The sequence below is a fragment of the Squalius cephalus genome, assembly GCF_949319135.1.
Source record: "Squalius cephalus genome assembly, chromosome: 1".
In the NCBI taxonomy this organism is placed as follows: Eukaryota; Metazoa; Chordata; class Actinopteri; order Cypriniformes; family Leuciscidae; genus Squalius; species Squalius cephalus.
Genome location: NC_137122.1, coordinates 31,786,718 through 31,810,340, shown reverse-complemented (window position 1 = coordinate 31,810,340; position 23,623 = coordinate 31,786,718). Strand labels below are relative to the sequence as shown.

Sequence of the window (23,623 nt, the reverse complement as noted above, 5' to 3'; positions counted from 1 at the left end):
TATATATATATATATATATATATACGTATAAGTAATATAACTGCTAGTTGATCAAACTAGTTCCTAAGACACAGTCTTAACACAGTGGCTAAGTTTATGCAACTGGCCCCTAGTGTTTGGAGCGGGGTTTTTTAATCATAAATTCAGTGACAGTTCTGGCATATTCGACAAACAGTTTCTTTCTGACCAAACAAAGTTGTTAATTGTTTTGTTGTTGTAACGTGTAAATTATTCATAACTGTTATCCAGTAAACTATAAACTTTCAAATGTTAATGAAAGTATTTCACCAAATTTTTCCTTTTGCCATCATTTTGAAGAAACAATTATTATTTTTATTTTTTTTACAATTATTATTGTTTTCGAATATGTTTTACTTTTTCACATTGACCCCTTAACTGTCACTCTCCTTTTTGAGAATATATGTAAAAATGCACCATCCAAACTTAAACGGTTGGAATATAGACCGCAGCAGATTATTGCTGAAGTGAAATCACTTCAAAAAAATGAAAGTATGAAAAAGTTATGGAAGTATAAATGTTTTTAAATGTTTAAATGTTATAAAAAAAATTTTTAAATAAAGATTGATGTCAAACACACACACACACACACACACACACACACACACACACACACACATATATATATATTTTTTTTAAATAATGATTGATGTCAAACACACACACACACACACACACACACATATATATATATATATATATTATATATATATATATATATATATATATATATATATATATATATATATATATATATATTTTTTTTTTTTTTTATTTATTTATTTTTTAAATAAAGATTGATGTCAAATAAGACTCCTCTATGGTGTTATTCTGTAATCTTCGCTTTTCATGTATTGTAACCCTCTTTGAATTTTTTTATTATTGTCTTTTTGTCTCTAAAGGTTGAAGTGAAAAAATTAGAAAATAATAACGACTATTCCAGATGTGACGTAGCCTGTTAACGTTCGATGATTTCCAAATAATCGTGATTGACATGCGCTGTGTGGACAGTGCTTTTAGATCTACTGATGTTCTACGCGTAAACTTAACCTACCTTACCTTGAGGGGTTGGCAATCTCTCAGCGTTGACACAATCTACAACCTTTGAAAGAAACATGTAAACAAGTCAACGGAACAAATAATTTCATTATTGGTGAACATTCTATTCACAAGAGTTGCAGCAGCAACTACGTGTTTACAGTAAAGTTTACAGTCTGTGAATTCGGGTAAGTTATTGCAATGATACAGTGTTATTATTAACAGACTGTGTAACTAGCACAATGCTGTAGCTAACCTAGAATAACTGGTCGCCCTAAATGATACGCTACATTGAACCGAAAATGTATCAAGTTAGCTCAACGATGCAACGAAAATGTATTATGTCATCTTGAAGCATACATATGTAGGCTAACATATTATAGCAAATCATTGTAAAGTAGTTGCCACGGAAACTATCACATGGATTTTGCATTCCAGCAACTTTCATCTCATTCTTGAGGGTCACGAGGCGCGTGCACTTCTGTGACCACGAACTTGTATTCGCAGCCGTTTAACTATTATAGATAATGCAATAATACAGTAACATGCAGTAGATTACCAAGTACTCATCTTCTGTTTTTTTCCCCCATAACAGTTTGTTTTCCTGGATGTTGTTTTTATTCACATGGACCAAGAATCACTGACTGAAACTCTGGACTCATCTTACACGAGGATTTAAATGAGGCGAGGATGGCGGACATTAGGACATATAATGTTGTTGTTTTGGGAATAGGATTTTTGTTCATTTTTACAGCTTTCACCACTTGTGGTAATATCGAAGTAAGTTATCTTGCATTCATACTGCATGATATTAACTATAGTTTAAGATGTATGATCATACAAAGACATGCTGTGTTAAAACTTGTTTAAACTTTTTCTGTACGGAAATTTTAACAGTAAAATGTAGCCTAGTTTAGCAATAGTGTCTACTAAAAGAAACCACATAGAGCCTACTAGTTTTTTTACGACAATAAAATGTCCTTCAGACAATCATTTTATTCACACGGTTGTACTGCAGTAGCCTAAGAATTTTTGTAAGGCAAGTTTTCAGGTTTATTTCAGTATTTTATATTGTGAAAAAACGACATTCAATAAAACTGAAAACTATCAGTCCATTGTTGAGGTAAATCCGGGTCAGGCGCATCTCGTGTTTTTGATTTCCCCCATCAGTCAATGAATTATCCTGCATAACTAATGGGAGGAACAAATTCAAATGTCAAGGTGGACTTATGTTAACCACAGTCACTCCACACAGAAAACCCCTCAAACTCTATGTAACATGAAAAAATGATACCTTACACATTTGAGATTCAAGAAACATTCCAAATGTGTTGAAAGTTCTAGTGCAAAATGAACCATCTTTAAAATATTCACAATGATGCTTCATGTAGCCTACAACTATTTTAAAGTTGTATTACATGCTGTTTTTATTACTTTGTCACTGTCCTGGTCGCAGCAGAGATGAAACTGGATCTCAGTGCAGCAGTCCTTATTAATAACCAACTCAAACTAACAGAAATACTCAGGAATTCAAAAACAAGAACGGAACAACCAGGAAATAGCAACGGTACACAGACGACGACAGACAACTGAACATGCCTCAATACTGGGCTTAAATACACCACAAACAAGAGAGGGTAAATCAACTATACACACCTGAACAGAACTAACTCAATCAGTTACCATGGAAACAAACGGAAAAAAACAGAGGAGAAATGAACCAATTAAAAGACTAGAAGATGAACAAGGACAAAAACAAACTCTACAACTCTAAACATCAACAAATAAACTCAAAACGTGACAGACTTCATATTGATTGACAGACAGACTACATTAAATAAATAAAAAATACAATGTTTAAAAATTCCTATTTAGACTATTTAGGTGAACAGCAAGACATTTATTTGTTTTTTTATTTCCTTTTAGCAAACAGTGGTGAAAAGCTTAAATAGCACTAACTTCACTGGAAGTGGGTATCACAGGTAAGATTTATTCCCCCAGTCCTTCAGTCCTTTTTTTTTTTTTTGATTTATGATGGACATATAGTCTAAATATAATACAATTCACTGTAAAGCATCTTTGTTTCAGTCTAATTATTTGACGGTTGTCACTGTACCAAAATTTCAGTAATCTGTATCAATACCAGTAAAATTTCGTAGTTCTCGGTATCAAATTCGCAAAAACTGTCGAATTAAGTACTACTTAAACAATTTTTGTCCCATTTTGTCTCATCCATTGGTTATCACTGTCAATCATCGCAGTTTCTGATTCAATTGTGCATTTAAATACGATTGTTAATCCAGAAACTTTGCAGTGTATAAACAGAATAATAAATAGAAATGAACAGATAATAAACAGAAATTAAGAGAAGAATCTCTGAAGCACAAGCTCACTGAATTCTACACTGTCTACACGGGATAAATTCAAAGTGGTTGAAAAAACCACTGTAGGTTGGCATGATGTAAATATTTTCAATTTTAGTGAGTTGAACACTGCTGGAGTTTGTAATTGTTACTAACAAATGCATGAGAGATCAAATGCAGCACTTAAGGTTTAGCCTAGTTATGATTTATTATAAGAGTAGAGGCTAAAAAGTCACACATTTTCCAATGTCAGAAGCAGAAGGTGCTGGCTGCACAAAACATTAAGAACTTAATTTAAGAGCAAAATGAACTCTGATGAAACTCTGGTATATAAAATCTTCCCCCTTTTTTCTTTTCACAGCCTTGGAATAATATATGGAGTTTTTTCCTTCTGCAATGTGTTAGCTCCCACTATCGTTGCAATAATTGGACCACAGTTTACAATGTTCTTCAGTGGAATTCTTTATAGGCAAGTATCAAAGATATTTTTGTGACTGTAGGCTACATTATGAAGTCAGTGTGCAACAGTTGTCTGTATTGTTTACTTCTGTGTGTTTTTCAGTGGTTATATAGCTGTATTCATCATTCCATCCACATGGTCCTTTTATTTTACATCAGTGGTAATTGGCATTGGAGCAGCCTGTAAGTAGATATTTAAAACACACAATCACATACATTGTGTATTTCATATACATGTTTATAGAAATAAATGGTTTTGGCAAAAAGCTGATGATTGACTGGAACATCTTTATGCGTCAACCTAGCATTAAAGGTCCTGTTCTTCGTGATCCCATTTTTCAAACTTTAGTTAGTGTGTAATGTTGCTGTTAGAGCATAAATAATACCTGTAAAATTATAAAGCTCAAAGTTCAATGCCAAGCGAGATATTTTATTTAACAGAAGTCCCCTTTCAAAGCCTACAGCGAACGGCCGGTTTGGACTACATCCCTCTACTTCCTGCCTTAATGACGTCACTAGAACAGTTTTTTGACTAACCTCCGCCCACAGGAATACACAAAAAAAGGGGGACGTGGTCTTGTTGCGCTCCCATGGAGAAGAGGAAGAGTTGCGTTTGTAGAGTGTGTTTGTCGCATAGACAGTATATAAACGGTTTGACCTTTCCGGGCAACGTGCGCTAAGCTGCTGTCGAATCACAACACAGGAACCGCTGGCACAATCTGAACTCGTTACGTATTTCTGAAGGAGGGACTTCATAGAACAAGGAAGTCATCAGCCCGTTTTTAGGACAGTGAAATCAGCGGTATACAGATAAGTAAATTGTGTGAAAAATACTGTTTTTTTTTACACGCGAAACATGAACACATGTTATATTGCACACTGTAAACACAATCAAAGCTTCAAAAACACAGGAAAAACGGGACCTTTAATTTTCTCAGCCTGTCTGGTTAGTCTTTTATGTACAGTACATACTTCTACAGCAGAAGAGATTCTACATTTGTTAATGCCCAAGCAAAGGTAGAGGCCATTTCTGTCATAAAAGGAAGTATACTTGCATTTTTTTTTTTTTAACACTGGTCAATCAATCATTATCTGTCAAAATGAATCAAAGGTTATGGTTAAATGATAGTTAAAGGTTTTAATCATTCATTTGTTAAGAGGATATTTACAGTATAATTAAGTAGTGCAAAATGGCTCATATTAGCTCTCAATTAATTTAAATATAATCCAATTTAATATAATGCAACCTGTCCTTTTTCTATCTACAGTGCTTTGGACAGCCCAAGGGCACTTTCTAGTGGAGAACTCGGATGCTTCCACCATCAACAGGAACACAGGATTGTTTTGGGCTTTACTGCAGTGCAGGTACCAGAAGAGATAGCAGCAGACATTTACAGAGAGCTCAGCCTGATTCACAGTTGCCCAAAAATTATACTTCCCAATAACATATTACCCTTAATCAGCTGTGATTATCAACAGTTAAACTAATATGGAATATTAAAGGCCAGATTCATTAAACGGGGCAAATTATCGTGAAACCGCAATCACATTAAAGCGTTGATGGGAATGTAAAGTTCTACAAATTAAAGAACACAGACGCAGCTCATTTCCATTATGACCAACACAATCTCCAGGAGCAGCGCAAATTAGGAGAGTTGATGATGATAATCAGGTGTGGGTAATCTACTAACAACACAGACACAACAAATTAAAAATAATGTGGCTTGGCAAATTATACAATAAACTTGATCCCTGCTGTATAAGCCATGTCATGCTGATGGATCTCAGTCGTCATTAATGCCAGAATGTACGGCAGTCAAGACGCGTTAAAATGTTCAGTGGGGATTGAAATGGTGGCGAGCAAACAAAAACAATCTCTAGCGTTAATTTTAATCATAGCTTTTCTTGAAAAGAAAACTGGAAGAAAAAAAAAAAACGAAGGGGTGTGTGTGGAGCAAGTGTAGGTTTGTTGTTGTCTCACTAATTGTGTCATGAGGTTCTATGCTTGTATTGGTTTTTGATTTGACGGTTATCGTAGGAGAAGTCTGGACCGTGCATCAAATCTTCTGATACTGCCAGAATTTGATATCAATGGTCATTAATCGGACATGTTAAATTAGCGATCAAAGACTGGCCTAGGATCAGAGGAATTTTTTTAGGATTTCCAATTTCGTCCCTGGTCTTTGGAGGTCTGTGCACGCCACTGCCTTTTGTGTTAACTGAAGAAAGGAAGCCATATTGGAGGAGTTATGCAAACATACTAACCAAATCAGTAATACCAATTGTATTACGAATATGAAATTGGATTACCTATATGAAAATGTGTGTTTTCTTTCCAGTATGTTGTTTGGCAATCTATACGTTTATTTTGATTGGAATGGAAAAACTGAAATTTCAGGTAACATCATATTTGATTGTGTTCATTATTTTATTTATGTTTAATCAGCACTTATTTAATCACTACTAAACACAATATATCCTGTCTATTTACTTACTCTCAAATGACAGTATTTCAAACAGATTTTTTTTTTTATGTTTATACATTTTTGTTTTTGTTTCTGTCACTTTATCGCAGATAAAGACAGAAAGATCATGTTTACGGCTCTGCTGGTTATCTCAGCACTCGGGACACTAAGTTTTCTTGCCTTGAGGAAGGTCTGTCAGCTGGAAGATGCTCTGTCTGAAGAGGAGGGACAGTCTCTGTTATCGGCAAGATTAATGTAAGTTCACTCTTTCATTGAGTGAACCGTAATGAAAGAGTGAAATGAAAAGAATGAAAGAGAATGATCTCTTTCACAGATCCTAAATAATAATTCTGACCAGATATTAAGATTAATACTTGCTCTGCTGATATTTTAAATGTGCCCACCACAATAATATGGTACATATTATGATATTCCTCTCATTTGAAGTAATAACTGGAAATGATGTGTCTCCATGATAACCCCAGCTATAAACACAAACAATAGACAAAACACACACAAAAAAATTACGGTGATACTGATTGTTTTGCTTTTTCATTGAAAGCTTATATATTTTATTGTGTAATGTTATTTTAGATATACACAAAGAGCAACATCTGCTGTGACGGAAGCTAAAACAGAGTTTAGTAAGTTCATATGGCTTAATTTCCTTAATTCCCTATTTGTTATAAAATTATTTCATTAAATAATTATTCAAAGAATTGGGCTATTTTTGTTGTGGTTCATCAGTTATTATTATTTTTTTTCTTTTGTCTGTTTTCTTTTAGAGACTATTGCGGAACTCTTCAAAACAAAAACCATACTGTTATTAAGTTTCTGCATGGCATACAGTGGTAAAGACATCACTAAAGGAAACATGCATTCATTTGAGAACTTGAGCATTTGAGAATGATGAAAATGTTTTGATTCCTGTTGTCTCATTGAAGGTTTGGAGCTGTCATTTTACAGTGGCGTTTATGGAACCTGCATTGGAGCTACAACGCAGTTTGGCGATGCAGCAAAAGGCTTAATCGGCATTTCAGGCATTGTGGTGGGAATCGGAGAAATAATTGGTAAGCCACTTTCAGTATGAAGAAACATCTACTTTGATTACCATTGCATTTTGGTTTTCTGGTTATCCAATGGCAAGCTAGGCAGATATTTTTATAAGACTGAAGCTTGATTCGATGTTGTCTTTTGTCTGCAGGAGGAGGATTGTTTGGACTTGTATTGAAAAATAACCGTTTCAGGCGCACTTCAGTTGTCTTCTTAGGGATGGTTGTGCACTTTGTGGCTTTCTACCTGATATTCCTCAACATACCAGATGATGCTCCTGTAGTTTTTCAAACAAGCTCACAGCATAAGCCATATCTGTCGCCGAGGTATAATATGTAAAATAAGTGGTGTGATTTTCCCCCCAAACCAGCTCTGTCCAAATCCTGCCCTGCAGCCAATTTCATTGGTTAAGGTTAGGGTGAAAGATAAGGTTTGGGCAGTGGTTCTCAAAGTGTTTCGGAAAACAGCTTTGGAAATGGTGTCTGAATGGCGGTTGGCTCTCTGCCTTTTATAGCAGCACAGGACGCCAATTCCTCTAAAACTTCCTTCTTCAGACCGTTGACTTTCAGTAAGATTTTGTATGGGCAAAGTATCAAAAGTTTCCACTAGATGAAATTCGCTTCCCATTCGTTGTACCGCGAACAGTACAAGTGTGATTAATTTTTTTCAGGACTATTTAACCTTTTCAAATCATGTCCATAAAGTTAACATAGGAAGTGTGAAAACATTTACTAAGTTTCATACCATTACCATGTGGTAAAATATATATATATATATATATATATATATATATATATATATATATACAGGTGCTGGTCATAAAATTAGAATATCATCAAAAAGTTGATTTATTTCAAGAATTCAACTTAACAGGTGAAACTAATATATAGACTCATTACATGCAAAGTGAGATATTTCAAGGCTTTATTTGTTATAATTTTGATGATTATGGCTTACAGCTTATGAAACCCACAAAATCAAAATCCCAAAAAATTTGAATATTACATGAAATCACACAGTAATTACACAGTGATACCATGGTCATTGAACCAGGTTTTGGTTATTTTGGCAGTGTAGGCAGGTGAAAATCCTGCTGGAAAATGAAGGAAGCATGAAGTGCTCTGGAAATGTCCTGGTAGACGGCTGTGTTGACTCTGGGTTTAATAAAGCACAGTGGACCAAAGTCCTCTTTTCTGATGAGAGCAAATTTTGCATCTCATTTGGAAACCAAGGTCCCAGAGTCTGGAGGAAGAATGGAGAGGCACACAATCCAAGATGCTTGAAGTCCAGTGTGAAGTTTCCACAGTCTGTGTTGGTTTGGGGAGCCATGTCATCGGCTGGTGTTGGTCCACTGTGCTGTCCACTCAACGCAGCCGTCCACCAGGACATTTCCAGAGCACTTCATGCTTCCTTCAGCAGACAAGCTTTATGGAGATGCTGACTTCATTCTCCAGCAGGATTTTCACCTGCCTACACTGCCAAAAGAACCAAAACCTGGTTCAATGACCATGGTATTACTGTGTAATTACTGTGTGATTTCATGTAATATTCTAATTTTCTGGAATTTTGATTTTGTGGGTTTCATAAGCTGTAAGCCATAATCATCAAAATTATAACAAATAAAGGCTTGAAATATCTCACTTTGCATGTAATGAGTCTATATAATATATTAGTTTCACCTGTTAAGTTGAATTCTTGAAATAAATCAACTTTTTGATGATATTCTAATTTTATGACCAGCACCTGTATATATATATATATATATATATATATATATATATTTATTTATTTATTTTTTTTTTTTACTGCACCAGAGGATTTAAAGAAAATCTTTACTTTTCATTTTTACTGAAATTATTTGGTAGTCAGAGGTGAGGTTAGGTGGGGTGGGGGAGCCAGACTTTTTAACAAGTTTAAAGGGGGACATTTAAGTTTGAGAAATTTAAGAGCTACTGGGTCAGGGGTTAGCATTTGGTGTAGCATTGTGAAGGCAATCAGCACTGTGATTGACATGACCAATGAACTCTTAAGAATTGGCTGCGGGGCAAAGTTTGCGCTGAACTTGTTTGGGGGGGAAGAATGCATATAAGTGAAATCTACAAAACAAAGCAGTGTCAAGGTCATGGGTTTGATTCCCACAGAATGAATGAACTGATAAAAATGGATACCTTGAATGCAATTTAAGCTGCTTTAGATTGTCTGGTGAGCATTTTGTTTCCTAAATAGTGAAGTGTTGCATAGTTGATGGTGAACTTTATTCACTTTTGTAGCGTGTCCATAGCCCTGCTGTGCAGCTTCTTGCTGGGTCTTGGGGACAGCTGTTTCAACACTCAACTCTACAGCATTCTGGGACGGGCGTATGCCGAGCAGAGTGCACCAGCCTTTGCTATATTTAAATTCATACAGGTAAAGACATTTTGCATTTATTCAACAGTGTTTACACAGTATTAAGATGAATTTTGTGGACGAGGCTAAATATAGGTGTAAAACGTTTTGAGGTTGTCCACTTTCGACCACTTCCAGACGTCCAGATAACGCATCCGGATTGAAAACGCTCATGTGGTCGAATGTGTTAGAACAGCCACAAATGACCGCCTACTCTCCGCCGACTGACCTAATGCGTAAACATTATGGGAAGCGCACTAGCCAGACGGGATTTAAAAGTTTAGTTGTATGACAAAAAGCTTACCAAGCACAATGTTCTCTTACCATTTCTGATTTCTAACACACACTCACAGCTTTGTGGGCGGTTTCGCAGCTGTCAAAGCAGAAAGGAAATGTAATGCTCTCCGTATGCTTTTCCGTTGTGCCCGGGTGCGTTCATATGTAAATTGGGCGAGCTTATTTTTTCCATTATATCAAAAGATCTGAAAAAGCCCATAGATTTACCGCCCATAGACCCTTCCCTCAAAGAAAGCAGGACAGAAGTGGTTGAAAGTGGACAAAAGAGATGGGTTAAAACAACGGGTGTCAACGGGAATGTGTCTCCCTCATCTACATGTGATCCGATCGACCAAAACGAATCTTAATACCAGGTGTAAACAGGGCCTAAGATTCGTACCAAGTCTGCTATTGAATCAAAGAAGACACAGGCCAGTTTGCAGTTTTGCATAGTAATGTGGCGTACCGTATGGGGCGATATAAACTGCAAATACACTGTCTTTCAAAAATCTGGGGTCAGTATGATTTTTTTTTTATTATTATTTAAGAAATTAATCGTTTTATTCAGCAAGGATACATTAAATTGATCAAAAGTGACAGTAAAGTATATTTCAAATAAATGCTGTTTTTTTTTTTTTTTAGCTTTCTATTCGTCAAAGTATCCAGCATTTTTTTATCACAGCTGTTTTTAACATTGATAATAATGCAAAATGTTTCTTGAGCATCAAATCATCATATTAGAATGATTTCTGAAGGATCATGTGACTCTGAAGACTGGAGTAATAATACTGAAAATTCAGCTTTGACATCACAGGAACGAATTACAGAAGATCAAGGGATCTTCATAGAAAACAGTTTTTATAATATTGTTATAATAATTAACAATATTACTGTTTTTACTGTATTTTTGATCAAATAAATTCAACCTTGGTGAACATTCTTTCAAAAACATTTAAAAATCTTACCAAATCCAAAGCTGTGTGTGTGAATTTATATAAATAAATAAAATACATAAAAAAAAAACTTGAATCAAATCAAATTTACACACACATATGTTTGTGCATCTACTGTATGTATTTTTCTGCATCTAATCATTAGACTAATGCATAGCCGTCATTCTACTTGCATGGAAGATGGTACTTGATATGATTGTACGGTAGTCTGATGATAATACATGGTATTTTTAGCATTTGAGTACTGCTGGTTTACGTCAAAAGAATATCTGATTAGTATTTAGACAGTAAAATGGGGGATTGCACTTCTTTTAAAATCTATTTATCCATTAATTTAGGTGGCTATATGCCTTATACATTTATAATGCAAATTTAATTTAAATAAATAAAATGCATTGGTAACACTTTACAATAAGGTTCATTAGTTAACTACATTAGTTAACATTAACTAATAATGAACTGCACTTATACAGCATTTGTTCATCTTTGTTAATGTTAATTTCAACATTTACTAATACTTTATTAAAATCTTGTTAACATTAGTTAATGCGCTGTGAACTAACATGAACAGCTTTATTTTTATTATCTAACATTAACAAAGATGAACAAAAACAGTAGTAAATGTATTGCTCATTGTTAGTTCATGTTAGTTAATACATTTACTAATGTTTAATAAAGGAACCTTATTGTAAAGTGTTACCAGTGCATTCAATAAGGTGAATTCGATGTTTCTCTCTCAGTCTATTTTTGCAGCTGTGGCGTTCTTCTACAGTGGTTATATACTGCTGACGTGGCAGCTTCTCGTTATGGTCATCATGGGCTTCATAGGAACGCTGTGTTTTTTCATGGTGGAGAGGATGCAGAATATGTCAGCTGATACACAGGAGTATTAGATTGGAGCCTCAACCAGGACACATTTCAGTAAGCATTTGTATTACTTGCACTATTTGTTTGTTGTAATTAAGATTGAATAATTAGTGTAAAGCACTACTCGGGATTTATGAGAAGGTGCCTTTTTTTTGGGGAGGGGGGGGGGGGGGGGGGCCTTAAAATACATATGGAATTAATAGTATTACTTTTAATTTCTCTATGTACATTCTTTGATAAAATATTGTTTGTTGGAATTGCATTGCGATATCCCAAATCTGTAATGGAATTGTATTATGGTAAAATTATACTTCAAATGAGATTACGTTAAAGGCGCACTCAGTATGGTTTTGTTTCTGTTTCTAGATAAAACTAGTATTCAACTGGTCATGCGATTTCAGCTTTGCCGCCCTCATGAGGTGATGTGTATTATGTGCAAAACAAAAACATAATGAGGAAAAAATAATGAGCGCACCTTTTAAGATAGATGTATGATATGAAATGCCACACAAAGAGGAGCTGTATCATTTCAGTTTAGTTAAGAAAGCATTTCTCTCATGGTCCTGGCTGTATGACATAAGCTAATGACATGTCAATCTAAAATTATTTTAAACTGTATATACACTCTGTTCTTCTTTATTGTGAAACTTTTTAACTTTAACTGTGCAGTCGTAACCAGGAAACCATACCAGATAAGCTGGTTCAGATAATGAAAGTATGACCGATGACAGACCGTTGACCTGAAGACTTAGTCACAAGACAGACAGAACCGGTTTAAACAAGAATCTACACGTCTTCTTACGACACTAATGTGCTGTTTGTTGTAAACCAGTATTGTGTTTATAAAGTAAAGTATGTTATCTTTACATGTGTCTTGTAGTTCGGGCTGTATTTGATATGTTTTAATGTTTGTTCCACAAAATGTGCATGTTTGGATGACATTACTTCATGTCTTTACTACACACTAGCCAATCAGCCTACATTTCATTAGATTGTAGATATGAAATAATTTATGTGTCATATTGAAAGGATTTGTTTTAGATTCAGTCTCAAATGTCTGATTTTTGAATTTTGTCAATTGACAATCAAGAACCTTCTAACCCTTTTACCTTATTTGATGTTTTTAACATTTCAATAAAGAAAAACTAAATGTGTTCATGTGTGTTTATTTCTTTCTATTTACTTGGACATATTCACTGACCATTAGGTTGTAGTGTATTTATATTACCTATATCTTTATTATTTGTGTCAACATTTTAGTTTCAGTACTCATAATTTAGTCATTATTACTACACCACTGAATCTCACATCATTATTATGAATTGAGACTTATGCTTATTAACTCTGCCTGAGAAAAAGTATTGTGAAGATGAAGCCTTTCACTTTTAAAAAAAAAAAAAAAAAAAAAAAGTAGGTACAATTAGATATTTTAGTTATGTCCAATACTTCTTTTTTCTTTCATTTTCTGAAGTTTTGATGCACCTTGGTTGCTGGTTAAAAGTAATCAATGACAGATTAGAGTGTAATCCACACCTAAATGTAATATGTACTTTATATTTTTGTTTTTGTAGCAAAAATAAAACAATGGAAAAATACAATTTCCTTTTATAGACAAATGGCAATAATAATATATTGCGTTTAAAATGTACATTGATTATCATTTGCTAATGTCAAAGACATTGTGCGTCAAACAATAAAATCATTCAAAATCATGTCAAAATGGTAATACATAACCTCTTCAAGCACTTGAGACACTGTGCAACCTCTTATTGTTGAAAGTTTAACTTGAATTCAACGTTTTGGAGTCTAAACAAAGAATTGTAAATTGAAGATGGTTATTACTGGTCAGTCTCATGGGTGATTCATGTGGAACAACTACAAATTACATAAAATATATAAATGTTTTAGTTATGTACAGCGCAGCTAAAAAGACTGATATGAAGTGTCTATTTCAATAATGGGTAGAAAATGCAAAGGAGATGGCCACAAACTTTGCTGCTCTGATGATGTGGGATCTTGGCCGGTGCTGTGGGGGAATTTCAGCGCTCCACATTCATTAAGTGCTTGTTCAGTTGTGATGCTCGTGCTCCACTGTCCTTCTGTGCTCTTTGTTAAGCCTTCAAAAGCCTGATACCCACCATCACTTGGTGTGACGCTACCATCATGAACAAACAGAGAAGGATGATCCCAACACTTGTGACCCAGGATGGAAGAATCATCATCATTGGCCGATCCCAAATACAAAATGTTGCTGAAAACTGATGAGTCAGTGAAGTTGCCCGAATCTCGGTTTGCATGGTTGCTTTCTCTTGAGGAACTGGTATCATCACTCTTGACTTGGTGATTGCTGGGTGTGTTGTTAAAGAGTTTGAAATCTTCCTCCAGGGCACGTTCGACACGTGATGATAACTTTCTCAGACTGAAATTCTCCTGGTCATTACCAGAATCAAAACCAGCCTGGCCATAATCGTCTGCCACTGACTCAACTCTGGGGGAACTTTTCTCATTGTTTATATTAAATGATAATGCAGAGATCCTGTAGAGAGACAAACATGTTGAGGCATTATTAATCAGAATTAGAGCGATGCTAGTCTGTCATGTGTTTCTGAAGTTTTTGGGAAAACTTACAAGTTCTTTTCCTCCTTAAAGTCCAGTTTTGGAATCTCTACAAGGATTGTGTAGAAGTTCAAAATGGAAGGAGGCAAAATATGACCCTAATAAACAAGAATGAAAAAAATTAGGGTAAGAAAAAAGTTTGATCTGCATAAATGATGTAATATTATGATTATTGATGGCTATTGCATGATTTTTATCTTTCTCCAACCTTCTCTTCTCCAAGATTGGCATCTATTTTTGGCTTGGAGATCTTGTCCCACCAATTCATCTTCATCCTGTAACGAGGAAGTAAAGTGTGTCAGAACTAAATTTGTCAAGGATACACAAAGGAATAGCAAAAATGCAAAATGTAGAATGATGGCGAGACACAAAACGGAGATCTCACCTCAAAACACAGATGAAGATAGTACAAATGATGATGATTAAAATAACACACAGAGGCAGAACCATCATTCTGAGTAATTCGTTTAGAGATGAGGCTGTGGAGCACATATAGATTGATCAGGATATTAAAGAGCATTAAAACACATGCAGTAATAACTCTGAGAACAAAACACATTGACTTACAGCTGGTGAACTCAACTGGTGCGCTCTGGTCACTCAATATCGTGCGTTCATTATAGTTTGTGCTCATTCTTGCTGTCAGAATGTAGTTGGTGTTTGGCTGGAGATATATGCCCACAATCTCAAAGAATCCCAGGGAGTTTGACACATTCTGGGAAATCTGTATGGACAAAGTGTTTATTTTATTTCTTTATGATACATCTATATGTGAATATGCATGAATTTATTTAATATCATCTATATATCATCTTCCTTACGATTTCATCTCCTCCTTCAGTCCTATAGGTCAGATGCATTTCCAAACTTTCTGCAAAAACTCTTTTCTCATACTTGTCATCCCAAGTTACATAAAAATTTCCATTTTCAGTCTTCTGCACTGATAAGACTGGAGTTTTTGGTTTGACTGCAGGAAATGAAAATCACATATTTGTAAATGTGTCAGATAAGGCCAGATAACACCTTTTTCTTTTTAATTTCAGAATATTTAAAAGTAATGGAAAAAGCCTAACAAGAACATATAGACAACAAATATACTCACTGAAGTCCATTGTCATGAATGTTTTGCTTAATAAAACATTTGGTCCGTTCAGAAGTGTAGTAGAGAATATCTCTGTTAAAACAAACCCTTGGACTTCAATTTTGCATTCACAGTTGGCACTGAGATGATTTCTCTCAAGGATGCATGTATATTTTTCTAACCTGTAATATAAGAGTTAATAGTGTCAGTTGATTGCTAAATGAACAGTAAATAATTTTAGTAGTTACAGAGGAATTGAACAAATACATACATATCTCCTACAGTCTGTGTGATGTTGAGTTTGTATCCAGAGCAACTTATGAGGCCGTCAAACCAGAAACTGCACTTCATTTCTGTCTCATAGTCATTGAAACACTTCAAGTCCTTCTCTGTGGGCTCTACAGATTTTTTAGAGATGGAAAATAAAAAGGATTAATGTGCCAAATGATTCTGAGGAGAGGAAAATTACAGTGTAGCCTATATAGGCCTAGCTATAGATTTGACACAATTATGATAGTGACTAACAAACACAAACGTGTTTGTTAGCCTATCTTTGTGAGGACAATCAAATAGGCTAACCCAATCCCAAGCCCCTTAACCCTAACCATCACAACTAAGTGCTTAAACTCATTCTAACCTTAACCCTAGGACCGTTGCATAAAACGCTAAGAGAAGCCTTACAAGTTAGTCATCACTTTTGTTTCTTTAAGCCAGTATAACTGTTTGATGTCAGTTACATAAAAAAGTAGATTAGTCTAATTTGATACCTAAAACTGATTAGGCTACCCCTAACTAACTGGTAGTTGGTCATACTAGTTCTTAAAGGAGAACTCCGGTCAATTTTAACATTGATATTAATAAAAGTGATGTTATTTCAGCCAGCGCTCATACCTGTATTAACATCACTTTTATTCATATCTTTCACATCTACTGCAGTCAGATTCACCCGCGTTCACTCTGAAGGAATCACTCACATTGGCTGTGCACTTGTAATGACACATCAAGGATGTTAAGAGGCTAAAAGCAGGTTTAAAACTTGCCCCATTGAAGTCAACAGGGTGCAAATTTTAAAAAGAGGATACGTGTAGGCAACACCGATTTTTGTCGTTGTTCTCTGTACTGACAGCACTCCAAATTTCCAAAAAAAATGAGCTCAATGTTAAAATTGACCGGAGTTCTCCTTTAAGACACAGTCTTAACATAATGGCTACGTTTCCAACTGGCCCCAAGTCTAATCCCTCAAACAGCCCTTAAAAATGCCTGTTAGGAAGTGAGGAGTCGGACAAACGACTCACTTTGTCATCACCTCGGTGGTCTAACAAACTGGTTGTCACAAAGATAACTTTACGAGAACATAAGTTTTAGAATTAGACTGCTTTATAAACTAGTTCTATACAAAAATGAAAAGCTTACCATAACAAAGTGTCTGGCAGAGCAGTGTGAGGACGATCTGACTCAGAAGAACTGAAGTAAACATTGTGTCCGTCATAACACAATTATCTTCTCATACATGTCCAGTCTTGCGAGATAAAAAAAAAAAAAAAAAAAAAAAAACGATCTCTTAAGTTACGCTTTAATACATTTCACAGTCTGTTGCCCCGTTGCAAAGTAAACTATTTAGTAGACTAATACGGTTTCACTCACGAACACATAAAATTGCCAGAAATCCTACGCATGATAGTTTTCCATGTAGGCTACTTTCATAATCGCAACTGCATCATGGGTTTTGTCTAGATGGCGGCCTGAGCTTTACTGAACACGCAATGCTTTCGCTCTTCCTCAGGTGACTCACTGACAAAACTTTCACCTCTGGCTCCGCCCGCTTTTAGTTTAGTTTAGGTCTATTTCGCTCCTAGTATCCAGTTAGTTAAACAGTTAGTAAACTCACTGCTTTACCTGTTTAGTAACTAAGCAGATGAATAAATAAAAGTGTGCTAAATATAGTAGAAATGTAATGGTTTATTGGCGGATTGATTAGGCCTACCATTTGTATACCACAGTTAGACCACCCCCATGTTTCTATGACAATTCAGTCTGGAGATATCTCTTTGAACTCTTTCAATGGAAGTCTATGGAACTTGTTGCTAAGGGGCTCTAAATGGTTGCTAGGGCGTGGCTTGATAGCTTCACAATGATCCTGAGAGACTGATTGGTCGTCTGAGTAAAATGAGCCGTGCAGTAGGTGATTCTCTACAGAATTAATTTTGTTATGGTGGTTGAAAGTTTCATCATATCCGATCAGTAAGCTGTATAAATGTATTTTTATAATATATATCGACCGTGAAAGGCGTAGGACCATAAAATGTGCATTCAATCATTGCATCCAGCATGGGCGTCGGTAGCAAAAAAAAAGAAATAAAATGCGGGTGGGTCATCCTCAATTTTTTTTTTTACTGGAGTAGATTAGGGGTGTTCACAAAGCCAAATACCTTATCAAAAATCCCTATGCAATAATGAGTGAAGGGAATGAGTGAGAGTAAAAATGAAACGAGCGCAAATGTGTGCATCTCTCAGAAATCAGAGCTTGGCAAGAGTAATATCAACTCAAATAGACTACTACATCATATAGCCTACATGTTCAATGATATGATATTGTATATTATTGTATGTAAATTTAAATGATTTAAGCCTTGTACAATATGATACACGAATGAATGGAATAAGCACAGCACGATCACAAATCAAACAGCACGTTAATTTCCATCTCTGCACGTCTCCGTCTCTCAGCAACCAAACCAGCTAATAGCCTATAATCAACTAAGATTAATTTACATTAATTACTACTTGATATGTCTATTTAAATGTTTTAAACTTAGTATGATGTGATAAGCTACATGATAGATTTCTTTGTCTCACTCTCTCTTGAAGTTGATCCTCGCTGTCCCCGTGCGTATTTGGCACTCGAACTGTGAGTTTTTTTCCACTGCAACTTTGCTGGCTGCGCGTCATCTCATTTTATTACGGTTCTCAACTGTGTGGTTATAAAGTATATTACAATGGCATCGAACACAGCTCAGCCAATAATAATCAAGAATTGGAAGTGTTCGTTTTTATAATATGTGTTTTGACACTTTTGTCTGGCTATAGCATGAGAAAAAAATTAGCATAATGCTGCCATCAGGGTAACATCTTTTTAAGAGACATCCCTGCTTATTTCAGCAAGACAATGCCAAGATTCATTCTGCACATGTTACAACAGTGTGGCTTCAAAGTAAAAGTTCAGGTACTAGACTGGCCTGCCTGTAGTCCAGACCTGTCTCCTATTGAAAATGTGTGGTGCATTATGAAGCTGGGACTCATCACTTCACTGGGAATCATCTTTTCACCACACCGGTTTCCATAGGAACCTGAGACTCACGCTTAGGACAGCACATGCGCATTGGCTCGCTCCTCTAGCCTGAAAAGTAAGGGTTTGGTGGGACTCTGAATGAGCCAAGTGGAATGGATTTGAGCAACAGCGTGGAAATCAACGCTGTTGCTAAAACGCGGAATGGAGTTTAATTTATTAGGGCATTCCTCAAGTGGAATGGATTTGACTGACGGCGCTTTGAAAAGTGAACAGACATATGCGCTGAATTAGACGGTAAAAGTCAGTGGGTCCAATATCATTGGTCTTATTGTCCCACCCATATACAATGGTTCTGGCGCCCATGGCATTCGGTCCGAATGAAATGAACTGTTCCCTGTCAGTCAACACGTGTTTGCATACCACTGCGCAGCCTTTTCACGCAGACATCATACGTCAGCAGTGCGTTCACATACGCTGTGCAGACAGAGCTAGAATGGCAGCTAGGTAAACAGTTGTTTACGTTCATTATTGTAGTACTGTTACTCACTGTACTGTAACGTTTTCTCACCATTGAATGACACATGATGTAATCCAATAACGTTGTCTCTAGTCGTCTCACTTCTGATCTTTGTGCATTCATGTGTTTTGGAGGAGGCATGGCTTTGGACGGCGATTTGCAGGGAATGTGGGATCGTATAATTTCAATGCTAGCAGGCTAAGGTTAGCATTTCCAGATCACCTATTGCACCTTTAATGTAGCTAAACCATGGTTAATTTGTGATTACCATGGTTTAACTACAATAAGCATGGTTTTTTTTTTTTTTTTTTTTTTTTTTTTTTGTAGTAAAACCATAGTTTATGGATTAGGGTATTAATTTGCATAGTCTTTTTTTAAGCAAATTCATAAGTTGGCTATTTTTATCTCTGGGTTGTTGGTTGAACAGTTAATTCGGGCCGTATCCAGATCCGATGGTGGACCTGCGCCTAGAAACGACCCAAACGCATGATGTAATCAGCTGAATCCGGGCCGTATCCAGATCCGATGGTGGACCTGCACCTAGAAACGACCACAACACATGATGTAATCAGCTGAATCCGGGCCGTATCCAGATCCGATGGTGGACCTGCGCCTAGACAGGACCACAATGCTTGATGTAGTCAGCGGGATCCGGGCCGTATCCAGATCATATGGTGGACCTGTGTCTAGACACGACCACAACGCTTGATGTAGTCAGCGGGATCCGGGCCGTATCCAGATCATATGGTGGACCTGCACCTAGACACGACCACAATGCAGCCATGAAGTGTCAGCAGAGATTGTCAACTAGACAATCCCCTGTGAAGGCCTCATCGACACGACAGCCATCGGCAATGATCCTCAAACTCGTCTCCATACCGGAGTGATGACTTTGACCTTCAGCCAGATGGAGCTGGATAATATTCAGAATTTTCTGATCCAATCTGACTTCTGACCTGTAATGGTGCCTGAATCATAATCACACACAGTTTGCTCGTTGGCCAGAGGAGAACTGGCCCCCCGACTGAGCCTGGTTTCTCCCAAGGTTTTTTTTTTTCATTCTGTCACCTGATGGAGTTTTGGTTCCATGCCACTGTTGCCTTTGTCGCCTCTGGTTTTTGGCTTGCTTAGCTGGGGACATTTATCACTTAATATTCAACAATATTATTGATCTACCTGCATTGACACCATTATATGAGAACTGAACTGAGCTGGACGATGACAGATCTATATATATATAAAAATTAACTAAATTAAATAACTTTTTTACAACAAAAATGAACCAACACTTAACTTACTTAAGCTGGACTATGACGCAATTTTCTTCTAGATCTGCTGTACAGCAGAAACAAACTTTGTTGCATTATTTTCCTGTTATCACTGTAAAGCTGCTTTGAAACAATCTGTATTGTAAAAAGTGCTATATAAATAAAGGTGACTTGACATTAATGATAGCGGCAACCTCTCACGGGAAACAACGATTGGATCCAGGAGCGAATGCAGTCAAACAAAGAGTTTAACAACATAGCTTAAACTTAGAGAAAAACAATGGTTAGATGTAGTTGAACAGCAGTGAAGCGATGACGGGCTTTGGAAAGTGAAGGCCAAGTATGGTAACCCATTCTCAAAATTTGTCCTCTGCATGTAACCTACACAAGCTAGTGTACACACATTAGGAGTAGTGAGCACACACACACACACACACACACACACACACACACACACACACACACACACACACACACACACACACACACACACACACACACACACACACACACACACACACACACACACACAGACTGCAAACTATGAACACACACCAGAGCAGTGGGCACCCAGAGAGCGATTAGGGGTTTAGTGCCTTGCTCAAGGGCCCCTTGTTCATTTCCTGTGTTGAGAATCAAACCCGCAACCTTCGGGTTACTAGTCTTACTCTCTAACCACATTAGGCCACGACTGGCAACATGGATCTGACTGCTGGTCAGTAGAGCCAGAGAGAAATCCAGGGACAGCAGTAAAACCGGTAATCACAAATGAAATCAAACACGAACAGAAACTAGAACACTGGACAGCAAAGGAACAGACATGAGCCACAACGATCTGACAAAGAATGACCACAAACACATGGGTAGATAAAGGGAGAACTAAATGAGTACCAGGGGCCTGTTTCAATAAGGAGGTTAAGTGAAAACTGAGTCAGAGTATGTTAACCCTGAAATGAGGGAAACTCTGTGTTCTCCCGTTTCAGAATGGGAGGTATGTCAAACCCGAGAAAGCAGGTTAAGTCAAGCCCGTTTCTGAAAGAGAGGTAACTTATACTCAGAGTCAGTTACCATGGTAACTTACACTGTGAACCTAACCTGGTTTGGAGCAGGTTTTCTTCGGTAAACCCAGAGTTTCTTTTGACTTTTTTCCCTTTTTTAAAGAGGAAGCAGAGTTTAAACACCTAATTCATTCTTTGGCACTTTTCCGTCACGCAAAGAGCATCAAAGTGAATGAAATGGCATGTCCTTTTAGGACGATCCTGTAGATGAAGAGGCTGCATTCATTCGTAGGGAGTTACATTTACATCGGGAGAGGATTTTGAGGCCCAGAGTGGATTTTTTGTCATATCCCTATGCATTTTTATTTGAGCGGTATTGTTTTTCTTTACAGTTTCATTAAATACATCCATAATCTCATCCATCCTTACATCAGTAACATCAGCCATCGTGGCCGTGCTCTTACATCCGAGCGGGAACTTTGCGTTGCTTTACGTTTCTATGCAAATTGTGGTTTTCTGTATAACATCGGGGATGCAGAACACATTAGTAAGGCTCTGCATTAGTATGCAGAGCGGTAAGGAAAGTGTGCCTCGCTCATAAGCGCTTTCTGAGAATTTTTGTGTTGTTTCCTGGGCACAAACCTGTGAGAGCCATCAAAGAGGAGTTTCACAAGATTGCAGGTCAGTGGTGTAGAAATCGGTTTAAATGAGGCTAACCTGATAAATGACGTTGAGTTAAGAACATCTTGCTGCGACCCCTGGAAGTAACCTAATAATTAGAATTCCCTTTAGGATTTCCCAGTGTGGTTGGATGCATTGATGGCACACATATTCCCATCATTGCACCTTCTGAAAATGAAGCTGACTATGTCAACAGGAGGTCCATCCACAGTATTAATGTGCAGGTACACTTTCTAATGGTCAAAGACTACATCACAATACTGTAAAATGTCTCATTCTTTGCACTGTCAAGATGTGATGCTGCAGGCATTTATGAAGGCACTTGAATCTTTGGGAGTGACTGGCTCTGTGTGGTGGCAAACAATTTTCTAATACTGAATAAGAGACAAACATGGATCAATTGTCTTTAAAGATTATTTATTCCCTTGCAAGGAAAGGTCAGCAGTCATACAGTCATTACAAAGTGCCTGCAGAGTGTGACAAAGAGTAGGGGCACCCTTCCTTCTTTATAGTTGACTCCCTCTATGGCATCAGAGTGGCTAAATGAACAACATGTCCCACAACTAACACATTGTTGCATCCTACTACCATTGAGTAAAGGCTCTTTGTCTCAGTCATACATTACTTTTTGTCAAGTCACGTATACAAGGTCATACACGTATGTACATTCACAAGAGTTAATAACAGTTCTTTGTTCCATCAATGTAGCAGAGAATCATGGGACTCTGCATGCAATCCTCGTGTCATTTTACTACATTAATCTTATTACAATAAATATATAAACATTACACATATAGAACATTAAATTTCTTCCACATCTGATAAAGTCCCTCCAGGAATTCCCTCAGCCATTGGCCTTCCAGCATTCAGGCTCAGGGCCATCTCTTCTGCATTTGTCAGAGGTGGTAGTGCAGGTCCTCCCCACGTTTTGCGAGCCTCTGCCTTCTTTCTGTTGGCTGAGTAGAAGTCCAATGAGAATGAGCATTTAGACCTATGTCAAAAATGCTGCTGCACTGCTAGACACTGGATGCTATTTAGTTATTTAATATATCAAATGTTTGTAAAGTCAGGTACCCTACACCTATGGTATGCTCAAGCCTTACCTGATTGAATTATGTTTTTATATTTCATTTTCAGCTGCTGCCACGTTCTTTTAATGCCTGCAGGATTGCACCTACATACAAATTTTAATTAGCTTTAATGTTCTTCCAGTTTCACCTCTGATAGTATAACAGTTGGGTAAGTTACTCTAAAATAGTTATTAATTACTTACTACAAATGACATCTTCAACAGTG

General features: G+C 36.7%; 2 protein-coding genes across 4 annotated transcripts; one reads left to right on the top strand and one right to left on the bottom strand.

Annotated features, from left to right (window-relative positions):
- Positions 1-970: 970 nt before the first annotated feature.
- On the top strand, positions 971-13,032 carry LOC307168084 (UNC93-like protein MFSD11). 2 transcript variants are annotated; one of them, XM_079887654.1, is made up of 15 exons: positions 971-1,244; positions 1,652-1,836; positions 2,983-3,038; positions 3,781-3,888; positions 3,982-4,061; positions 5,147-5,243; positions 6,218-6,276; positions 6,454-6,598; positions 6,938-6,987; positions 7,129-7,194; positions 7,288-7,413; positions 7,548-7,722; positions 9,667-9,802; positions 11,751-11,931; positions 12,244-13,031. In XM_079887654.1, the coding sequence occupies exons 2-14, from the start codon at positions 1,747-1,749 to the stop codon at positions 11,901-11,903; spliced, it is 1,341 nt and encodes a 446-aa protein (XP_079743780.1). In that variant the 5' UTR covers positions 971-1,244; positions 1,652-1,746; the 3' UTR covers positions 11,904-11,931; positions 12,244-13,031. The 2 variants fall into 2 exon arrangements, with proteins under 2 accessions (XP_079743780.1, XP_079743779.1); XM_079887653.1 differs by having other exon boundaries at positions 1,006-1,244; positions 11,751-13,032.
- Positions 3,973-17,364, bottom strand: LOC307168069 (uncharacterized protein). Of its 2 annotated transcripts, XM_079887633.1 has the most exons (10): positions 16,988-17,138; positions 15,846-15,972; positions 15,596-15,756; positions 15,315-15,460; positions 15,061-15,217; positions 14,879-14,972; positions 14,702-14,768; positions 14,506-14,591; positions 13,869-14,413; positions 3,973-4,059 (listed from the first exon to the last, which is right to left on the bottom strand). In XM_079887633.1, exons 1-10 carry the CDS (start codon positions 17,061-17,063, stop codon positions 4,034-4,036), a joined length of 1,485 nt encoding a protein of 494 aa, XP_079743759.1. In that variant the 5' UTR covers positions 17,064-17,138; the 3' UTR covers positions 3,973-4,033. The 2 variants fall into 2 exon arrangements, with proteins under 2 accessions (XP_079743759.1, XP_079743758.1); XM_079887632.1 differs by lacking the exon at positions 3,973-4,059 and having other exon boundaries at positions 13,348-14,413; positions 16,988-17,364.
- Positions 17,365-23,623: the final 6,259 nt, after the last annotated feature.

Excerpts from the sequence above, each read along its gene's own strand:
- LOC307168084 (XM_079887653.1), top strand. The coding sequence starts at position 1,747 with ATGGCGGACATTAGGACATATAATGTTGTTGTTTTGGGAATAGGATTT. Across the intron at positions 4,062-5,146 it reads AATTGGCATTGGAGCAGCCT|TGCTTTGGACAGCCCAAGGG; the intron begins GTAAGTAGATAT and ends TTCTATCTACAG. Across the intron at positions 7,414-7,547 it reads GGGAATCGGAGAAATAATTG|GAGGAGGATTGTTTGGACTT; the intron begins GTAAGCCACTTT and ends TTTTGTCTGCAG.
- LOC307168069 (XM_079887632.1), bottom strand. The coding sequence starts at position 17,063 with ATGACGGACACAATGTTTACTTCAGTTCTTCTGAGTCAGATCGTCCTC. Across the intron at positions 15,973-16,987 it reads CTGCCAGACACTTTGTTATG|AGCCCACAGAGAAGGACTTG; the intron begins GTAAGCTTTTCA and ends AAAAATCTGTAG. Across the intron at positions 14,592-14,701 it reads CCAATCTTGGAGAAGAGAAG|GGTCATATTTTGCCTCCTTC; the intron begins GTTGGAGAAAGA and ends CTTGTTTATTAG.